General features: G+C 53.7%; 1 protein-coding gene across 2 annotated transcripts in view; it reads right to left on the bottom strand.

Annotated features, from left to right (window-relative positions):
- tonsl (tonsoku-like, DNA repair protein) overlaps nucleotides 1-22,590 on the bottom strand; it is a 195,341-nt gene that overhangs the window by 157,103 nt on the left and 15,648 nt on the right. For both annotated transcript variants that reach the window (XM_085987264.1, XM_085987263.1), the window contains exons 2-5: nucleotides 19,215-19,310; nucleotides 17,165-17,307; nucleotides 12,818-13,001; nucleotides 7,405-7,534 (exon numbers count right to left, since the gene is read on the bottom strand). In XM_085987264.1, coding sequence (XP_085843390.1) covers nucleotides 7,405-7,534; nucleotides 12,818-13,001; nucleotides 17,165-17,307; nucleotides 19,215-19,310 — 553 coding nt within the window. The remainder of the gene's footprint in view (nucleotides 1-7,404; nucleotides 7,535-12,817; nucleotides 13,002-17,164; nucleotides 17,308-19,214; nucleotides 19,311-22,590) is intronic.

Here is a 22,590-nt window from a genome sequence, read left to right as displayed (position 1 = left end):
CTATCATGCCTGCCACTGCCTACTGTGGAGGAAGCACCAGCAGTGGACCCTATCGAGATATTTTATTCGTCGATAATTGAACGATTGCCAGTAACTAACGCGGATATAGAGGAGACCCGCAATGATCCGACACTGTCTCGGGTATATGATTTGACGGTAAGGGGATGGCCAACACATGGCGACTCACTGTTGCCAGCATTTTCATCCAGAAGAGAACAGCTGTCAGTATGCCAGGGGACAGTGATGTGTGGATCCCGAGTGGTAATTCCACCCAAGTTAAGGGAGAGAGTGCTCAATTAGCTTCACGAAGGCCATCTGGGAGGGGTGAAAATGAAAAGCCTTGCTAGGGCTTATGTGTGGTGGCCGGGGATCGATCAACAAATCGAGGACCTAACAAAGAGCTGCTCAGGATGCCAGAAGGTCCAAAATGCACCACCACATGCCCCTCTACACCCATGGGAGTGGCTCTCCTCTCCATGGCAACGGGTGCATATTGATTTTGCTGGTCCATTCATGGACTCAATGTTCTTAACAGCAGTGGATGCGCACTCGAAATGGCCTGAGGTGATAAAAATGTCCTCAACCACTACAGAGAAAACGATTGCAGTCCTACGAACCATATTTGCCAGGAACGGCTTGCCAGAGCAGATTTGCTCTGATAACGGACCACAGTTTGCGTCCGAAGAGTTTCGGAAATTTATGAGAAGGAATGGGGTAAGGCATTACACATCCGCCCCGTATCATCCAGCCACAAATGGATTGGCTGAGAGGTTTGTACAAACCTTTAAAAAGGCAATAAGGGCCATGTGCGATGATGAAATTCCACTACAGCATAAGGTGGACAATTTCCTGTTAGCCTACAGAAATGCGACACATGCAGTTACCAACCAGACCCCGGCCATGATGTTCTTTAACCGAAGGTTGAGATCTCGTCTGGATTTGCTCAGACCAAATGTGCGAAGAAATGTTGAGGATAAGCAATTCCAGCACATCAATGAGAAGCCGACAAGGAGCTTCAATGTAGGACAACCAGTCTTGGCCCGCGACTACCGAACAGAGAAATGGCAACCCGGAACGATATGCACGCGGCAGGGGCCATTAATGTACACAGTGGATGTCGGGGAGAACATTGTGAGACGCCACGTCGACCAGATCCTAGCGTCACAGGAACGAGTCAACCCCATGTCTCGCGTACCTGGGGATGAACCCGACATACCGGTAGCATCTACCTCAGAAACAGTAGCAGTGGAAACTGATGAACTAACCGACGAAAGGGGGCCAGAATCACCTCCGCACCAAGAACAAGAACCTCAGGAAAGGCGCTATCCAGAAAGGATCAGGAAGCTGCCCCAAAGACTGAATCTATAAATGGACTATTTCAGTTTAAAGTGCATGTTAAAGTGTTAACTGTTATTTGAATGTTATGGGTACTGTTAATCTAAAAGGGGAGGAATTGTAGTGTATGTACCTTTAAGAGAGAACTACTTTTACAGCTCCTGTATACTGTAGTACCGGCAGTGACCACACCTGTATATAAGCCTTGAGCATGCCTCTCTGTACTGTTAGTCTTTAGACTACCCTCCTCCAGTAAACACCTGTTGATTGTTAATTTACAGCCTCCGTCTAGTTATTGGAAAACATCATACTTTAAGAATCACGGATTCAACAATTATCACATTACTGTTTGTGGGAGCTTGCTGTGCGCAAATTGGCTGCCATGTTTCTCACATTACAACAGTGACTACACTCAAAAAGTACTTCATTGGCTGTAAAGCGCTTTGAGACGTCCGGTGGTCATGAAAGGCGCTATATAAATGTAAGTTTTTTTTACGCGATATCAAAACCCCATATAATTTGAACACCTCGATTAGGTCTCCCCTTAACCTTCTCTGCTCCAAGGAGAACAATTCAGCTTCTCCAATCTCTCCACGTAACTGAAGTCCCTCATCCCTGGAATCATCCTGGTAAACCTTTCACCTCCTCTGTACCCTCTCCAGATCCTTGACATTCTTCCCATTTACAAAACCAAGTATCCCGTACGCTTTCTTAACCACCTTATCAACTTGCCCTGCCACCTTCAAAGATTTGTGAATCTGCACCCCTAGGTCCCTCTGCTCTTTCACCCCCTCAAAATAGTCCCATTTAGATTACACCACCTCTCCATGTTGTTTCTCCCAAAGTGCATCACTTCACACTTATCTGCATTAAATTTCTCATCTACCTGCTGCCCCTTGGCGACATCATCCGAAAACACAGCGCCAGTTTCCACATGTACACTGACGACACCCAGCTCTACCTCACCACCACTTCTCTCGACCCCTCCACGGTCTCTAGATTGTCAGACTGCTTGTCCGACATCCAGTACTGGGCGAGCAGAATTTTCTTCCAATAATCTACATCCTAAGGGTACTTAAAGAAGTGGCCCTAGAAATAGTAGATACATTGCTGGTCATCTTCCAGGACTCGATAGACTCTGGAACAGTACCCATGGATTGGAGGGTAGCTAATGTTACCCCACTATTCAAAAACAGGTGGTAGAGAAAAAGCGGGGAATTATAGACCGGTAAGCCTGACATCGGTAGTGGGGAAAATGCTAGAGTCTATTATTATAAAAGATGTAATAGTAGAGCACTTGGAAAGCAGTGACAGGATCGGACAAAGTCAACATGGATTTACAAAAGGTAAATCGTGCTTGACTAATCCACTGGAATTTTTTGAGGATGTAACTGGTAAAATAGATAAGGGAGAACCAGTGGATGTGGTGTATTTGGACTTTCAGAAGGCTTTCGATAAGGTCCCGCATAAAAGATTAGCGTGCAAAATTAAGGCACATGGGATTGGGGGCAAGGTATTGACTTGGATAGAAAGCAATGAGTTGGAATAAACGGGTCGTTTTCCGAGTGGCAGGCAGTGACTAGTGGGGTACCGCAAGGATCGGTCCTAGGACCCCAGCTGTTCACAATATATATTAATGATCTGGACGAGGGAATTGGATGTAATATCTCCAAATTTGCAGACGACACAAAGCTGGGCGGGAGGGTATGCTGTGAGGAGGATGTCGTGAAACTCCAGTACGATTTGGACAGGTTGGGTGATTGGGCAGAAACATGGCAAATGCACTATAATGTGGATAAATGTGAGGTTATCCACCTTGGTGGCAAAAACAGGAAGGCAGATTATTATCTGAATGGCAATAGATTGGGAGAAGGGGAAGTGCAAAGAGACCTGGGTGTTCTTGTGCACCAGTCGCTGAAGGTAAGCATGCAGGTGCAGCAGGCGGTTAAGAAGGCAAATGGTATGTTGGCCTTCGTAGCAAGAGGGTTCAAGTACAGGAACAAGGATGTCTTGCTGCAGTTGTACAGGGCCTTGGTGAGACCGCACCTTGAGTATTGTGTGCAGTTTTGGTCGCCTTATCTGAGGAAGGACGTTCTTGCCATGGAAGGAGTGCAGCGAAGATTCACCAGGCTGATACCTGGGATGGCAGGAATGACGTATGAGGAGAGATTGTGTCGATTGGGCTTATACTCACTGAAGTTTAGAAGATTGAGAGGGGATCTCATCGAAACCTATAAAATTCTGTCAGGCCTGGACAGACTAGATGCAGGGAGGATGTTCCCGATGGCGGGGGAGTCCAGAACCAGGGGTCACAGTCTAAGGATAAGGGGTAAGCCATTTAGGACAGAAATGAGGAGGAATTTCTTCACCCAGAGAGTGGTGAACCTGTGGAATTCTCTGCCACAGAGGGCGGTGGAGGCCAGTTCATTAAATATATTCAAGAAGGAGTTGGATATATTTCTTGAGGCTAAAGGGATAAAGGGATATGGGGAGAAAGCAGGGACAGGGTACAGAATTTGTATGATCAGCCATGATCTCATTAAATGGCGGAGCAGGCTCGAGGGGCCGAATGGCCAACTCCTGCTCCTATCTTCTATGTTTCTATGTAAACATTGGGAAGACCGAACTCCGAGCATCTGTCTGAGGCTGAACAAGACTGTTCGCAACCGTGGTGTTATATTTGACCTCGAAATTAGCTTCCGACCACATATCCGTGCCATCACTAACAATGCTTATTTCCACCTCCGTAACATCGCCCGTCTCCGCCCCGCCTCAGCTCATCCGCTGCTGAAACCCTCATCCATGCCTTTGTTACCTCTAGCCTTGACTATTCCAACACACTCCTGGCTGGCCTCCCACATTGTACCCTACGTAAACTTGAGCTCGTCCAAAACTCGGCTGCCCGTGTCCTAACTCGCACCAAGTCCCGTTCACCCATCACCCCTATGCTCACTGACCTACATTGGCTCCTGGATAAGCAACACCTCGATTTTAAAATTCTCATCCTCATTTTCAAATCCCTCCATGGCCTCGCCCCTTTCTATCTCTCTCTAACCTCCCCCAGCCCTACAACTCTCCGAGATCTCTGCGCTCCTCCAATTCTGGCCTCGAGCATCCATGATTTTAATCGCTCAACCGCTGGCGGCCGTGCCTTCAGCCCTCAGCTCTGGAATTCCCTGCCTAAACCTCTCCGCCTCTTTCCTCCTTTAAGACGCTCCTTAAAACCGACCTCTTTGACCAAGCTTTTGGTCACCTGCCCCCATTTCTCGGGGTCAAATTTTGTTTTACAACATTCCTCTGAAGCACCTTGGGACGTTTTACTACATTAAAGGCACTATATAAATACAGGTTGCTGTTGTTGCCATGTGTCTGCCCATTTCACCAGTCGGGCTCTGTCCTCCTGAAGTCTGCTACTGTCCTGTTCACTATTTACTACGTTGCCAAGTTTTGTATCATCCTCTAACTTTGCAATTGTTCTCCCTGTATCCAAGTCCAGGTCATTTATAGATAACAAGAGAATATTGCTCCTAATACCGACCCCTGGGGGATCCCACTGCATCCTTCTCTCCAGTCCTAATAACATCCGTTCACCAGTACTCTCCACCTCCTCTCCCTTAGCCATTTACGTACCCAAGTTACCACCGTCCCTTTACACCATGTGCTTCTATTTTCCGAATAAGTCTTTTATGTGGTACTTTATCAAATGCCTTCTGAAAGTCCACATATACAGCACCTACTGCACTACCTTCATCAACCCTCTCTGTTACTTCATCAAAGAACTCAATCAGGTTAGTCAGACACAATTTGCCTTTAACAAATCTGTGCGCTTGCTGTCTCTTATTAACCCATGCTTCTCCAAGTGAGTATTAATTTTGTCCTCGACAATGGTCTCTCGTAATTTTCCCAGCACTGACGTTAGACTGATTGGCCTGTAGATTCCAGGCTTTTCCCTCTCCCGTTCGAGAGAGGCAACAGCACTGAATGCTAGCTCAGTCAGTGTCCCTCAACTGGGCACACTTCAGGTCTCCTTATTATAAACAAGGTTAGAGGCACTGGTGAAGGTGCAAAAAAGATTTACAAGGATAATACCAGAACTGAGGGGCTATAACTATCAGGAAAGATTGAACAGGCTGGGGCTCTTTTCCCTGGAAAAGAGACTACGGGATGACCTGAAAGTGATCTTTAAGATTATGAAAGTATAAGGTAGTGGCGTGGACTCGATGGGCCGAATGGCCTCCTTCTGTGCCGTTATGGCTCTATGTAGAGTTGTTTCCACTTGCAGGTAAGACCAGAACGAGTGGCCACAAATATAAGATGGTCACTAATAAATCCAATCGGGAATTCAGGAGAAACTTCTTTACCCAGAGAGTGGGGAGAATGTGGAACTCGCTGCCACAGGGAGTGGCTGAAGCGAATAGTATCGATACATTTAAGGGGAGGCTGGACAAGCGCATGAGGGAGAAAGGAATCGAAGGATATGCTGATGGGGTGAGATGAAGAGGGGTGGGAGGAGGCTCGAGTGGAGCAGAAACACCGGCACGGAGCAGTTGGGCCGAATGGCCTGTTTCCGTGCTGTAAATACGATGTAACTGGGCAAACCAGGAACAAAATCCAGACAGAACAGAAGGTTTGATGAGTGGACAGTCCAAGCAGAGATGGCCCTGAGCTAAACTATCTAACCTCTCAGTAACATGCCAGAGTTTGTAACATTCTTTAGCACCCCTTGCACTCGCCCCCCGCCCCTCTCCCCCCGAGGTGTGGGCAATACACTCACCCTGACTGATGCAAGCTAGCTTGGGGTCAGTGCTACAGAGCAGCTTAGACTTAGAGGTCTATTCACTTGTCTCTTCACTTCTCTTTTGTTCTCTCCCAGCCTGGCCTTTCAATCTGTTTCATTTCCTGTGTTTTTTCAGTCTTGACCTGAAACATTGACTGTTTCTCTCTCCACGGATGCTGCCTGGCCTCCTGAGTTTTTCCAGCATTTTCTGTAGTTATTTCGGATTTCCAGCATCCGCAGTATTTTGCTATTGTACTAGACTTAGAGGTGACCTGATCGAGGTGCACACAATGAAAGGTTTGGATAGCGTCCCTATTGAGAGATTATTCCAATGTAACAGACTGGGGAGGACCAGGGGACAGGAGTTTCGACTGTGAGAATAGACTGGATGTTGTGCGGGTTTTCTTTTCCCAGAGAGTAGTGGCGGAGCCTCTGGAATGTGTTGCCTGGTGCGGTGGGCGCTGACTCGCAGCCTTCAAGAGGGAGGTGGACCAGTTCCTGACTGGGGCGGAGATCGCATCCTAGAGAAGGTCAGTGTCTTTATAGAGAACACTGGAGAGCCTCAGGTGGGCAGAGGAAACGCATCAAGGACACCCTCAAAGCCTCCTTGAAAAAGTGTAACATCCCCACCGACACCTGGGAATCCCTGGCCCAAGACCGCACAAAGTGGAGGAGAAGAATCCGGGAAGGCGCTGAACACCTCGAGTCTCTTCGCCGGAAGCAAGCGGAAGCCTAGCGCAGGCAGCGCAAGGAGCGCACGTCAACCCAAGCACCCCACCCACCCGCCCCTTCAACCACCGTCTGCCCCACCTGTGACAGAGACTGTAGGTCCCGCATTGGACTCATCAGTCACCTGAGAACTCATTTTCAGTGTGGAAGCATGTCATCCTCGGTCCCGAGGGACTGCCTAAGAAGAGTGAACACTGGGTCCGTGCGATCGCCTGGACTGGTTACCACCGCCCGGGGGGGGGGGGTGGGGGGGGGGTCGGGTCAGGTCAGAGAGTAATTTGAGGATTTATTCCCTTATTGGCCCTGGGTTTCTTCTGCGTTTTTTGCCTCTCCCAGGAGATTATATGGCAGCGGAGGAGGGGAGAGAGGTGTAGGAAGTGTCCAGTTACAGCGGTCCAGGTATCATGGTGTGTGGGGCAGGCTTGATGGACCAGCGGGTCTTTTCCTGCCCGTATGTTTGTGCGTATCAGTGAAGGCCCGAGTCTCTGCCCTGAAGGCACGGCGCTGGTGCCCCGTGCTGCGGGATGGCTCAGTCAGTGCCAGGGTCCATGGCCAGTACTTACTCGGCGATGAAGACACTCTTGCGGATGTAGCGGTTGCATTTGACCGGGTCCTTCATGCTGTCGTAGAGGATGCCCAGGTTCAGGTACAGCCTGGCTCGCATCTCGCTCAGCTCATGTCGGGAAGCTTTACCTGGGAGATAGAAGGGACAGTGACTGAAAGATTCCACAGACAATCTCTTAAAAATTTGAAATTTGCAGAGCTGTGGGGAAAGAGCCGGGGAGTGGGACTAATTGGAGAGCTCCTTCACAGAGCCGGCGGGGGCCGAATGGCCACCTTTGGTGCTGTATCATTCTATGAACCTCTTCCCTCCTCCCAGTGTGTGGAACTCAGCTAAGCTGGCCAGTAAGATAGAAACATAGAAACTAGGAGCAGGAGTAGGCCATTCGGCCCTTCGAGCCTGCTCCGCCATTCAACTAGATCATGGCTGATCATCCAAACCCTAGCACCCGGGCCCTACACCGACAGCCATCCCACACAAGCCCTATCCCTGTAACCCCACATATTTAATCCCCCCTAACACTAAGGGCCAATTTTTTATTTTTTATTTTTTTTATCATGGCCAATCAACCTAACCCGCACATCTTTGGACTGTGGGAGGAAACCGGAGCACCCGGAGGAAACCCACGCAAACACGGGGAGAATGTGCAAACTCCACACAGACAGTCACCCGAGGCCGGATTTGAACCTGGGTCCCTGGCGCTGTGAGGCAACAGTGCTAACCACTATGCCACCGTGCTGACAGATCCCAGGTTTAATCCTGTCTGTGCCAAATTTAATGATTTGGTGCCCCAGGGCAGGGAGGGAAGAAAAGAAAGTCTTGCATTTATATAGCGCCTCTGATGACGAGGGACATCCCAAAGCACTTTACAGCCAATGAAGTACTTTTCGAAGTATAGCCACTGTTGTAATGTAGGAAACACGGCAGCCAATTTGTGCACAGCAAGCTCCCGCAAACAGCAATGTGATGATGGCCAGATAATCTGTTTTTTAGTGATGATGATTGAGGGTTAATATTGGCCCAGGGCACTGGCGATAACTCCCCCGCTCTTCTCCGCAAAATTGCCATGGGATCATTCACGTCCACCGGAGCGAGCAGACATGGCCTTGGTTTAACATCTCATCTGAAAGACAGCCCCTCCAACAGTGCAGCACTCCCTCAGTACTGCCCCTCCGACAGTGCAGCGCTCCCTCAGTACTGACCCTCCGACAGTGCAGCACTCCCTCAGTACTGCCCCTCCGACAGTGCAGCGCTCACTCAGTACTGACCCTCCGACAGTGCAGCGCTCCCTCAGTACTGCCCTTCCAACAGTGCAGCACTCCCTCAGTACAGCCCCTCCGACAGTGCAGCGCTCCCTCGGTACTGCCCCTCCAACAGTGCGGCACTCCCTCAGTACTGCCCCTCCGACAGTGCGGCACTCCCTCAGTACTGCCCCTCCGACAGTGCGGCGCTCCCTCAGTACTGACCTTCCGACAGTGCAGCGCTCCCTCAGTACTGCCCCTCCGACAGTGCAGCGCTCCCTCAGTACTGCCCCTCCGACAGTGCAGCGCTCCCTCAGTACTGCCCCTCCGACAGTGCAGCGCTCCCTCGGTACTGCCCCTCCGACAGTGCAGCGTTCCCTCAGTACTGCCCCTCCGACAGTGCAGCGCTCCCTCAGTACTGCCCCTCCGACAGTGCAGCGTTCCCTCAGTACTGCCCCTCCGACAGTGCAGCGCTCCCTCGGTACTGCCCCTCCGACAGTGCAGCGCTCCCTCAGTACTGGCCCGGAGTGTCAGCCTGGATTATTGTGCTCGAGTCTCTGGAGTAGGACTTGAACTCGCAACCTTCTGACTCAGAGGCAAGGAAGCTACAAACTGGGCCTTAGAGGATGAGACTGGGGAATTAATAATGGGAATCAAGGAAATGGCAGAGTCTTTGAACAAATATTTTGTATCTGTCTTCACGGTAGAAGACACTAAAAGCATCCCAATAATAGTGGAAAATCAAGCGGCAAAAGTGAGGGAGGAACTTAAAACATATCATTAGAGGAAAAAGTACGAGGCAAACTAATGGGACTAAAGGCCGACAAGTCCCCTGGACCCGATGGCCTCCATCCTAGGGTCTTAAAAGAAGTGGCTGCAGAGATAGTGGATGCGTTGGTTGTAATCTACCAAAATCCCCTGGATTCCGGAGAGGTCCCAGCGGATTGGAAAACTGCAAATATAACGCCGGTATTCAAGAAAGGAGGGAGACAGAAAGCAGGAAACTCTAGGCCAGTTAGCCGAACATCGGTCATTGGGAAAATGCTGGAATCCATTATTAAGGCAGTAATAGCAGGACATTTAGAAAATCATAATAAAACCATGTTGACTCTGCTTGATTTTATGAAAGGGAAATTGTGTTTGACAAATTTATTGGAGTTTTTGAGGATGTAACAAGCAGGGTGGATAAAGGGGAACCAGTAGATGTCGTGTATTTGGATTTCCAAAAGGCATTCGATAAGGTGCCACATAAAAGGTTACTGCACAAGATAAGAGCTCACAGGGTTGGGGGTAATATATTAGCATGGATAGAGGATTGGCTAACTAACAGAAAACAGAGAGTCGGGATCAATGGGTCATTTTCCGGTTGGTAATCAGTAACTCGTGGGGTGCCACAGGGATCAGTGCTGGGGCCTCAACTATTTACAATCTATATTAATGACTTGGATAAAGGGACCGAGTGTACTGTAGCCAAATTTGCTGATGATACAAAGATAGGTGGGTTAGCAAGTTGTGAGGAGGACACAAAGTCTGCAAAGGGATATCGACAGGTTCAGTGAGTGGGTGAAAATTTGGCAGATGGAGTATAATGTGGGAAAATGTGAGGTTATCCACTTTGGTAAGAAGAATAAAAAAGCAAAATATTATTTAAATATAGAGAGACTACAGAACGCTGCGGTACAGAGGGATCTGGGGGTCCTCGTACATGAAACACAAAGAGTTAGCATGCAGGTACAGCAAGTAATTGGGAAGGCAAATGGAGTGTTGGCCTTTATTGCAAGGGGAATGGAGTGTAAAAGTAGGGAAGTCTTGATGCAACTTTACAGGGCGTTGGTGAGACCGCACCTGGAGTACTGCGTACAGTTTTGCTCTTCATATTTAAGGAAGGATATACTTGCATTGGAGGCAGTGCAGTGAAGGTTCACGAGGTTGATTCCTGTGATGAAGGGGTTGACGTATGACGAAAGGTTGAGCAGGTTGGGCCTATACTCATTGGAGTTTAGAAGAATGAGAGGGGATCTTATTGAAACGTATAAGATTCTGAGGGGGCTTGACAGGGTGGATGCTGAGACGATGTTTCCCCTCGTGGGGGTATCTAGAACTAGGGGGCATAGTTTCAGAATAAGAGGTCGCCCATTTAAAACGGAGATGAGGAGGAATTTCTTCTCAGAGGGTCGTGAATCTTTGGAATTCTCTCCCCCAGAGAGCTGTGGAGGCGGAGTCAGTGAATATATTCAACGCGGAGATTGACAGACATTTGAACTACAGGGGAGTCGAGGGGTATGGGGAGCGGGCGGGAAAGTGGAGTTGTTCTGACTCCTCTTCACTGTCCAGCGATTCAGACGGGAAAGTGTGACCGTGGAGCAATCGCCGGAGCGGGTTTGGCCGTGATAGAGAAACCGAGTAACCAGGGAAGCTGAGTAGTGCCACGAGCGACACTTTACATTCAGGCACCAGCCGTGGCTCCGTTGGTAGCCCTCTGAGTCAGCAGATCGTGGATTCAAGTCCCACTCCACAGACTTGAGCACAAAATCCAGACAGACACTCCCAGTGCAGTACTGAGGGAGTGCCACACTGTCGGAGGGGCAGTACTGAGGGAGTGCTGCACTGTCGGAGGGGCAGTAATGAGGGAGCGCTGGACTGTCGGAGGGGCAGTACTGAGGGAGTGCTGCACTGTCGGAGGGGCAGTACTGAGGGAGAGCTGCACTGTCGGAGGGGCAGTACTGAGGGAGTGCTGCACTGTCGGAGGGGCAGTAATGAGGGAGCGCTGGACTGTCGGAGGGGCAGTACTGAGGGAGTGCTGCACTGTCGGAGGGGCAGTACTGAGGGGGAGCTGCACTGTCGGAGGGGCAGTACTGAGGGAGTGCTGCACTGTCAGAGGGGCAGTACTGAGGTAGTGCTGCACTGTCGGAGGGGCAGTACTGAGGTAGTGCTGCACTGTCGGTGGGGCAGTACTGAGGGAGTGCTGCACTGTCGGTGGGGCAGTACTGAGGGAGTGCTGCACTGTCGGAGGGGCAGTACTGAGGGAGTGCTGCACTGTCGGAAGGGCAGTACTGAGGGAGTGCTGCACTGTCGGAGGGGCAGTACTGAGGTAGTGCTGCACTGTCGGTGGGGCAGTACTGAGGGAGTGCTGCACTGTCGGAGGGGCAGTACTGAGGGAGTGCTGCACTGTCGGAGGGGCAGTACTGAGGGAGTGTCGCACTGTCGGAGGGGCAGTACTGAGGGAGCGCCGCACTGTCGGAGGGGCAGTACTGAGGGAGCGCCGCATTGTCGGAGGGTCAGTACTGAGGGAGCGCCGCACTGTCGGAGGGTCAGTACTGAGGGAGCGCCGCACTGTCGGAGGGGCAGTACTGAGGGAGCACTGCATTGTCGGAGGGGCAGTACTGAGGGAGCGCTGCACTGTCGGAGGGGCAGTACTGAGGGAGCGCTGCACTGTCGGAGGGGCAGTACTGAGGGAGCGCTGCACTGTCGGAGGGTCAGTACTGAGGGAGCGCTGCACTGTCGGAGGGGCAGTACTGAGGGAGCGCTGCACTGTCGGAGGGCAGTACTGAGGGAGTGCTGCACTGTCGGAGGGTCAGTACTGTGGGAGTGCTGCACTGTCGGAGGGGCAGTACTGTGGGAGCGCCGTACTGTCGGAGGGGCAGTACTGAGGGAGCGCCGCACTGTCGGAGGGGCAGTACTGAGGGAGCGCCGTACTGTTGGAGGGGCAATACTGAGGGAGCGCTGCACTGTCGGAGGGGCAGTACTGAGAGAGTGCTACATTGTCGGAGGGGCAGTACTGAGGGAGTGCTACACTGTCTGTGGTGCCTTCTTTCGGATTAAAACCGAGGCCCCGTCTGCCCTCTCAGGTGGATGTAAAAGAACCCATCGCACTATTTCGAAGAAGAGCAGGGGAGTTCTCCCCGGTGTCCTGAGGCCAATATTTATCCCTCAATCAACATCACTAAAACAGATTATCTGGTCATTATCATGCTGCTGTTTGTGGGATTTGCCGTGCGCAAATTGGCTGCCGCGTTTCCTACATTACAACGGTGACTACACCTCATTGGCTGTAAAGCGGTTTGGGACGTCCCGCGTTGGTGAAAGGCGCTATAGAAATGAGTCTGCCTTCCTTTCGGCATACGAGGGGTGAGTGGGAGTGAGGAGCGACGGGCTGTACGGCCCAGTCCTTACCTTCCAGCTTCTCGTCCACAATGGTCAGGCTTTTCCTGAAGGCATTCTCTGCTTCCTCCGCTGACTCGCGCGACTGGTCCGTTTCGTAGATGAACAGGTAGGTTCGGCCAATGGTAGCCCAGGCTCGCTGCTGCTCGATGTCATTGGCCACTGAACGGGCCAGTTCCAGATGCCTGCGCTGATGCTGCAGGGGGAATACAGACAGGTTTCTTTCTCTAACATTGGGCCATACTCCAGCACCACTGCCAATCCCGAACCCTTCTCCACAGGTTTGGTGCGGCTGCTGTTAATCACACTACTCTGCTCCCCTTGAGTTTAGGAGGTTGAGGGGCGATCTGATCAAGGTGCTTAAAAGTATAAAGTGATTCACTCGGGTAGATAGAGGGAAACTATTTCCTCTGGTGGGGGGAGTCCAGAACAAAGGCACATAACCTTAAAATGAGAGCCAGGCCGTTCAGGGGTGATGTCAGGAAGCACTTCTTCACACAAAGGGGAGTGGAAATCTGGAACTCTCCCCCGCAACAGGCTGTGGATACCGGGGTCAATTGGAGCTTTCAATACTGGGATTGATAGATTTTTGTTGGGTAAGGGTATCGAGGGACATGGAGCAAAGGCGGGTAAATGGAGTAGAGGTACAGATCAGCCATGATCTGATTGAATGGTGGGGCAGGCTCGAGAGGCTGAATGGCCTCCTCCTGTTCCTATCTAAAGGCACCAATATAGCAGCGGCTCACACAGACCGGGCCCTAGGTGCAGTCTCGGGTCTCTGCGCAGTCGGCCAACAGCCAGGGCACCAGTTAAGGCACTCCAGGTGGCCTCGGCTCCTCTCTGCTGCGGGGGGCGCAGAGTGCGGAGATCAGTCCAGGATCCTGCTCCTGATCATTAATTGGTGACTCCTACTGGAAGTGTGAGAGTGTGCGAGTGCCACAGACCGAGGGGGAGAGAGAGGTTCACCTCCCTAAACCTCTCCTCCTTTAAGAACATAAGAAATAGGAGCAAGAGTCGGCCATTCGGCCCCTCGAGCCTGCTCCGCCATTCAATAAGATCATGGCTGATCTTCAACCTCAACTCCACTTTCCCGCCCAATCTACATATCCCTCGATTCCCCGAGAGTCCAAAAATCTATCGATCGCAGCCTTGAATATCCTCAACAACTCCGCCTCCACAGCCCTCTGGGGCAGAGAATTCCAAAGATTCACAACCCTCCGAGTGAAGAAATTCCTCCTCATCTCAGTCTAAAATGGCCGACCCCTTATCCTGAGACTATGCCCCCCAGTTCTAGACACTCCAGCCAGGGGAAACAACCTCTCGGCATCTACCCTGTCCATCCCCCTCAGAATCTTGACTGTTTCAATGAGAGACGCTCCTAAAACCTCCCTCTTTAACCAAACCTTTGGTCCCTTGCCCGAGTATCTCTCTGGTTCGGTGTCATTTTTCAGTTTGATAACACTCCTGTGAAGCACCTTGGGGTGTTTTACTGTGCTAAAGGCGCGCTATAAATGAAGGTGGTTGGAGGGCAGGGTCAGGCTTGGCTCTGAGGCCCTGTGTGAACAGATCACTGGGACGAGGTGCTGGAGAGCTGCCAGCGCCTGTTACCCACAGGGCTCAGCACCTTTGCAAGAGCAGGAGCCAATCAATCCAATCCCGACGCCAAGGACAGCGACACAAGCTCACCAACGGTCCACGGACACAAGCTCACCAACGGTCCACGGACACAAGCTCACCAACGGTCCACGGAGCGACACAAGCTCACCAACGGTCCACGGACACAAGCTCACCAACGGTCCACGGAGTGACACAAGCTCACCAACGGTCCACGGACACAAGCTCACCAACGGTCCACGGACACAAGCTCACCAACGGTCCACGGACACAAGCTCACCAACGGTCCACGGACACAAGCTCACCAACGGTCCACGGACACAAGCTCACCAACGGTCCACGGACACAAGCTCACCAACGGTCCACGGACACAAGCTCACCAACGGTCCACGGAGTTACACAAGCTCACCAACGGTCCACGGACACAAGCTCACCAACGGTCCACGGACACAAGCTCACCAACGGTCCACGGAGTGACACAAGCTCACCAACGGTCCACGGAGTGACACAAGCTCACCAACGGTCCACGGACACAAGCTCACCAACGGTCCACGGACAGCGACACAAGCTCACCAACGGTCCACCGACACAAGCTCACCAACGGTCCACGGACACAAGCTCACCAACGGTCCACGGACAGCGACACAAGCTCACCAACGGTCCACGGACACAAGCTCACCAACGGTCCACAGAGTGACACAAGCTCACCAACGGTCCACGGAGTGACACAAGCTCACCAACGGTCCACGGAGCGACACAAGCTCACCAACGGTCCACGGAGCGACACAAGCTCACCAACGGTCCACGGACACAAGCTCACCAACGGTCCACGGACACAAGCTCACCAACGGTCCACAGACAGTGACACACTCACCAACGGTCCACGGACAGTGACACAAGCTCACCAACGGTCCACGGACAGTGACACACTCACCAACGGTCCACGGAGTGACACAAGCTCACTAACGGTCCACGGACATAAGCTCACCAACAGTCCACGGACACAAGCTCACCAACGGTCCACAGACAGTGACACACTCACCAACGGTCCACGGACAGTGACACAAGCTCACCAACGGTCCACGGACAGTGACACACTCACCAACGGTCCACGGACACTGACACACTCACCAACGGTCCACGGACAGTGACACACTCACCAACGGTTCACGGACACTGACACACTCACCAACGGTCCACGGACACTGACACACTCACCAACGGTCCACAGACAGTGACACACTCACCAACGGTCCACGGAGAGTGACACACTCACCAATGGTCCACGGAGAGTGACACACTCACCAACGGTCCACGGACACTGACACACTCACCAACGGTTCACGGACACTGACACACTCACCAACGGTCCACGGACAGTGACACAAGCTCACCAACGGTCCACGGACAGTGACACACTCACCAACGGTCCACGGACAGTGACACACTCACCAACGGTCCACAGACAGTGACACACTCACCAACGGTCCACGGACAGTGACACACTCACCAACGGTCCACGGACAGCGACACAAGCTCACCAACGGACCACGGACAGCGACACAAGCTCACCAACGGTCCACGGACACAAGCTCACCAACGGTCCACAGAGTGACACAAGCTCACCAACGGTCCACGGAGTGACACAAGCTCACCAACGGTCCACGGAGCGACACAAGCTCACCAACGGTCCACGGACACAAGCTCACCAACGGTCCACGGACACAAGCTCACCAACGGTCCACGGACACAAGCTCACCAACGGTCCACGGACACAAGCTCACCAACGGTCCACAGACAGTGACACACTCACCAACGGTCCACGGACAGTGACACACTCACCAACGGTCCACGGACAGTGACACAAGCTCACCAACGGTCCACGGACAGTGACACACTCACCAACGGTCCACGGACAGTGACACACTCACCAACGGTCCACGGACAGTGACACAAGCTCACCAACGGTCCACGGACAGTGACACACTCACCAACGGTCCACGGACAGTGACACACTCACCAACGGTCCACGGAGTGACACAAGCTCACCAACGGTCCACGGACATAAGCTCACCAACGGTCCACAGACAGTGACACACTCACCAACGGTCCACGGACAGCGACACACTCACCAACGGTCCACGGACAGCGACACACTCACCAACGGTCCACGGACAGCGACACACTCAGCAACGGTCCATGGACAGCGACACACTCACCAACGGGCCACAGACAATGGCACACTCACCAACGGTCCACGGACAGTGACACACTCACCAACGGTCCGCGGACAGTGACACAAGCTCATCAACGGTCCACGGATAGTGACACACTCACCAACGGTCCACGGACAGTGACACACTCACCAACGGTCCGCGGACAGTGACACACTCACCAACGGGCCGCGGACACTGACACACTCACCAACGGTCCACGGACACTGACACCAGCTCACCAACGGTCCACGGATAGTGACACACTCACCAACGGTCCACGGACAGTGACACACTCACCAACGGTCCGCGGACAGTGACACACTCACCAACGGGCCGCGGACACTGACACACTCACCAACGGTCCACGGACACTGACACCAGCTCACCAACGGTCCACGGACAGTGACACACTCACCAACGGTCCACGGACAGTGACACACTCGGTCCACGGACACTGACACACTCACCAACGGTCCAATTTGAGAGGAATGACAGAGAATTTCCGTGATTAGCGGCACTGCTCTCGTACCTTCAGCGCAGCTGTGTAGTTCCCGATCTCAGCGAAGCATTCCCCAATCTTCCGGTTAGCAACCGCACAGCCAATCACGTCACTGAGCACCTCCGACAGCTGCAGCTCCAGCCTGTGCTCTTTGATGGCCTCCTGGAACTGACCTGGTGGGAGAAGGGGGTGGGGGGAAGAGAAGGAGGGGTGCGTCAAGGAACTAATCCAGTCAACAAACGTAACAAGATTCTTGAAGTGGGATTCAAACCATTTATTCAGAACCCATTACATAACCCAGTTTCACTGAAAGTCGAGAGGCCAGTTGTACATTCCAAAGCACGGGACAAGTCCTGGGAGGCTCCACCCTGTTCCAGTGACCCCGACCTCTGCTCCACTGCCAAACCGAACCAAACTGGCAGCCCGAGTGCCGGCAGATACGTCATACACGGACCCCTCGAGTCACCGGCTCCTATCCCCCGTGCACTGCGAGCCGGCCCTAACCACCCAACCTCCCTTCTCAGGCCTATGCCGACCCTCCCAACCTCTCCCTCTGTCCAGAAATTAAAACCATCGCCACCACCCTACCACTATCGCCAGGCAACGTCACATTTGCGTCTCGCCAGTCTCTGCCTGGGTTCCTGAAACTCCCAGGTTTAACAATGTGAACTGTGCCAGCTCAGGGACTTGTATAAAAACTGAGAAGACAAAAATTAAACCAATGAAATGTCAGGGAAGCTGATGGGGAACAGGAGCGGGGGGGGGGGGCGGAGGGGAGACAGAGGGACGGGGGACCAGGGACGACTGGGGGGGCAGGGGGACCGGAGGCAGGGGGACGGCGGGAGGGGGTGGCAGGGGGACCGGGGGGGGGGGGGGTGGCAGGGGGACGGGGGGGGGGCAGGGGGACGGGGGGGAGGGGCAGGGGGACGGGGGGGAGGGCAGGGGGACGGGGGGGGGCAGGGGGACGGGGGGGGGCAGGGGGACAGGGGGGGGGCAGGGGGACAGGGGGGGGGGCAGGGGGACGGGGGGGCAGGGGGACGGGGGGGCAGGGGGACGGGGGGGGCAGGGGGGACGGGGGGGCAGGGGGACGGGGGGGCAGGGGGACGGGGGGGCGGGGGCAGGGGGCAGGGGGACGGGGGGGGGGCAGGGGGACGGGGGGGCAGGGGGACGGGGGCAGGGGGGACGGGGGCAGGGGGACGGGGCAGGGGGACGGGGCAGGGGGACGGCAGCAGGGGGACTGGGGGGGGCGGGGGGGCAGGGGCATGGGGGGGCAGGGGGACGGGGGGGGCAGGGGGAGGGGGGGAAGGGGACGGGGGGGCAGGGGGACGGGGGGGGGCGGGGGATGGCAGGGGGCAGGAGGACGGAGGGGGCAGGGGGACGGGGGGGGCAGGGGGACGGGGGGGGCAGGGGGACGGGGGGGCAGGGGACGGGGGACGGGGGCAGGCGGACGGGGGACGGGGGCAGGCGGACGGGGGGTGCAGGGGGACGGGGGGGGCAGGGGGACGGGGGCAGGGGGACGGGGGGGCAGGGGGACGGGGGGGGCAGGGGGACGGGGGGGGCAGGGGGACGGGGGGGCAGGGAAACGGGGGGGCAGGGGGACGGGGGGGCAGGGGGACGGGGGGGCAGGGGGACGGGGGGGCAGGGGGACGGGGGGGGGCAGGGGGACGGGGGGGCAGGGGGACGGGGGGGCAGGGGGACGGGGGGGGCAGGGGGAGGGGGGGACGGGGAGGGGGGGCAGGGGGACGGGGGGGCAGGGGGACGGGGGGGCAGGGGGACGGGGGGGGCAGGGGGAGCAGGGGGGGGCAGGGGGACGGTGGGGGGGCAGGGGGACGGGGGGGGCAGGGGGACGGCGGGGGGGGGCAGGGGGGATGGGAAACAGGGGGACGGCGGGGGGGGGCAGGGGGAGCAGGGGGGGGGCAGGGGGACGGTGGGGGGGGCAGGGGGACGGGGGGGCAGGGGAATGGGGCAGGGGGACGGGGGGGCAGGGGGACGGCGGGGGGGGGGCAGGGGGGACGGGGGGGGCAGGGGGGACGGGGGGGGGGACAGGGGGGGCAGGGGGACACAGGGACCAGGGACATACCATGTTTTGCCAGGACCTCTCCGAGCTGGTTGCATAGATTTGCCTCCTCCCTCAGGTTGTGGCTTTTCTGAGCTTTTAACTTGGCTTTCTCAAGATCTGCAAATATTTAAGAAAAATGAAAAATGAATTCATTTAAATTCAAAGAAATTTAAAACGTAAAAGTCAGGGGGTGAGGTACGGCCATTCAACTTACTGAAGTTCATGGTTCAACCTCCGTCTCAACTCATCTTGCTCTCTCTCTCTCCTCTGATCCTCCATTAATCTCTCCCTCCATGTAAACTCCTCAACCCATATTCACAATCACCCCCTCGACCTTGCCATGGCCACTCCCATCGTGTCAATCACGGGTAAGGCTGTCTCGGATCACTTCCTCGTATCGCGCTCCACCCACATCCCCCTCCCAACCCTACTTCTTTCTGTGTCCGCCCCTGGAAAAACTCTCTCCCAATTCTCTTACAACTGCACTTTCAAATCCCAACTGTCCAGCCTTTGGCCCTCCATTCATGACATTTTTGCAGCGACCGATCTGCTCAATCACACCTCACCACCACCTTAGATGCCCTTGTCCCCATTAAAAGCATTACTCTCTCTCACCCTGGCCGCTCCCCCGGTACGGCCCTCATCTCCGCTCCCTTAAGTCCAAGAAACGCAGACTTGAACAGATATGGCGGACAACTGGTTTAGCCATTCACCACCAGATCTGGCTGGACCACATAAAGCATTATCGGGTCCTGCTCTCGTCTGCCAAAACTGCTCACTGTCCCAGGATCATCCTGTTATACAAAGATAGCCCTCGACTTCTATTCTCCACTGCTAACCGTCGTCTTAAACTTCTCTCCCCTGCCTTCTCCACCCTCACTTCCAACTGGAAGCCTGTGTCCAGTGGGGTACCTCAGGGATCGGTGCTGGGTCCCTTGCTGTTTGTGATCTACATAAATGATTTGGATGAGAATGTAAAAGGTATGATCAGTAAGTTCGCAGATGACACGAAAATTGGTGGGGTGGTAAATTGCGAGGAGGAAAGCCTCAGGCTACAGGACGATATAAACGGGTTGGTCAGATGGGCGGAACAGTGGCAAATGGAATTTAACCCTGAAAAGTGCGAGGTGATGCATTCTGGAGGGACTAACAAGGCAAGGGAATACACAATGAGTGGTAGGACCCTAGGAAGTACAGAGGGTCAGAGGGACCTTGGTGTGCATGTACATAGATCCCTGAAGGCAGCGGAGCAGGTAGATAAGGTGGTTAAAAAGGCATATGGGAAACTTGCCTTCATTAGCCGAGGCATAGAATATAAGAGCAGGGAGGTTATGATGGAGCTGTACAAAACGCTGGTGAGGCCACAGCTGGAATACTGTGTGCAGTTCTGGTCGCCACACTATAGGAAGGATGTGATTGCTTTGGAGAGGGTGCAGAGGAGATTCACCAGGATGTTACCTGGGATGGAGCGCCTCAGCTATGAAGAAAGACTGGACAGGCTGGGGTTGTTTTCCTTGGAGCAGAGAAGGCTGAGGGGGGACCTGATTGAGGTGTACAAAATGATGAGGGGCATAGATAGGGTAGATAAAGAGGAACTTTTCCCCTTAGTAGGGGGGTCAATAACAAGGGGGCATAGATTCAAGGTAAGGGGCAGGAGGTTTAGAGGGGATTTGAGGAAGAACTTTTTCACCCAGAGGGTGGTTGGAATGTGGAACTCACTGCCTGAAAGGGTGGTAGAGGCAGGAACCCTCACAACATTCAAGAAGCATTTGGATGAGCACTTGAAATGCCATTGCATACAAGGCTGTGGACCAAATGCTGGAGAATGGGATTAGACTGGACAGGGATGGATGGGCGGCGCGGACACGATGGGCCGAAGGGCCTCTTTCTGTGCTGTATAACTCTATGACTCTAAGAGTGAGGAGCTCATGGACTTCTTTGTCTCTAAGATTGAGACCATCCGTTCAGCTGCCTCTGCCACTTCCCTTCCTTCCCCTAGCCCACTGGGCCAAACTTCCTCTAAAGTTCCCCCCTGCCCTAGCCCTGAACTCACATCTTTCTCCAGTTTCTCTCCGATCTCCCCTCATGCCCTCTCCGAGTTCATCTTGTCCATGAGACCCACCTCCTGCTCCCTCGACCCTATTCCCACCCAACTGCTGACCACCCAACTTCCCTTCCTGGCTCCCATGTTAGCTGACATTGTTAATGGTTCCCTCTCCTCAGGTACTGTGTCCTCTACTTCAAATTTGCCCTCATCACTCCTCTCCTCTTTAAAAATCCACCCTTGACTCCTCGACATGGATTTTCGGAAGGCGTTTGACAAACTACCACATAGAAGGCTGGTTAACAAAATTGAGGCTCATGGAATAGGTGGGTCAGTGGCAGCTTGGATAAGGAATTGGCTTCAGGACAGAAAACAGTGAGTTGTGGTAAATGGCTGTTTTTCAGACTGGAGGATGGTAGACAGTGGTGTTCCCAAGGGTCAGTGCTGGGGCCACTGCTTTTTTTGATATATATAAATGACCTGGATATTGGAATAGAGTAGAATTTCTAAATTTGCCGATGACACCGAACTTGGGGGTGTGGCAAACAGTGAGGATGATACCAATCGACTGCAACAGGACATAGAAAGGCTAGCAGAATGGGCAGACAAGTGGCAGATAGAATTTAATACAGAGAAGTGTGAGGTGATGCATTTTGGCAGAAGGAACAGGGAGAGGCAATATACACTTAATGGCACAGTTTTAAAGAGTGTGCAGGGACAGAGGGACCTGGGAGTTAATGGGCATAGGTCCCTGAAGGTGGCAGGACATATTGAGAAAGTGGTTAGCAAAGCATATGGGATCCTGGGCTTCATAAATAGAGGTATTGAGTACAAAAGTAGAGAAGTTATGCTGAACCTTTATAAAGCGCTGGTTAGGCCACAACTGGAGTATTGCGTCCAGTTCTGGTCACCACACTTTAGGAAGGATGTGAAGGCCCTTGAGAGAGTGCAGAGGAGATTTACCAGAATGGTTCCGGGGATGGGGGATCTTGACTACAAGGACAGGTTGGAGAAGCTGGATTTGTTTTCATTAGAGCAAAGGAGGTTGAGGGGTGATTTGATCGAGGTGTACAAGATTATGACGGGTTTGGAAAGGCTAGACGGGGAAATGCTGTTCCCACTAGTTGATGGTACAAGGACCAGGGGACACAGATTTAAGATTTTGGGCAAGAGATACAGGGTGGACGTGAGGAAAAACTTTTTTACGCAGCGAGTGGTGAGGACCTGGAACTCACTGCCGACGGAAGTGGTGGAAGCGGAGACACTCAATGTTTTCAAGGGAAGACTGGATAGGCACTTGAGGGAAATAAACTTGCAGGGCTACGGGGATAGAGCGGGGGAATGGGACTGACT

This window comes from Somniosus microcephalus, chromosome 5, assembly GCF_052327205.1.
Source record: "Somniosus microcephalus isolate GS21.2 chromosome 5, FLI_Smic_1.0, whole genome shotgun sequence".
NCBI lineage: Eukaryota > Metazoa > Chordata > Chondrichthyes > Squaliformes > Somniosidae > Somniosus > Somniosus microcephalus.
Note: the sequence above shows the minus strand (reverse complement) of the source record. Positions and strands in the feature narration are given on the sequence as shown.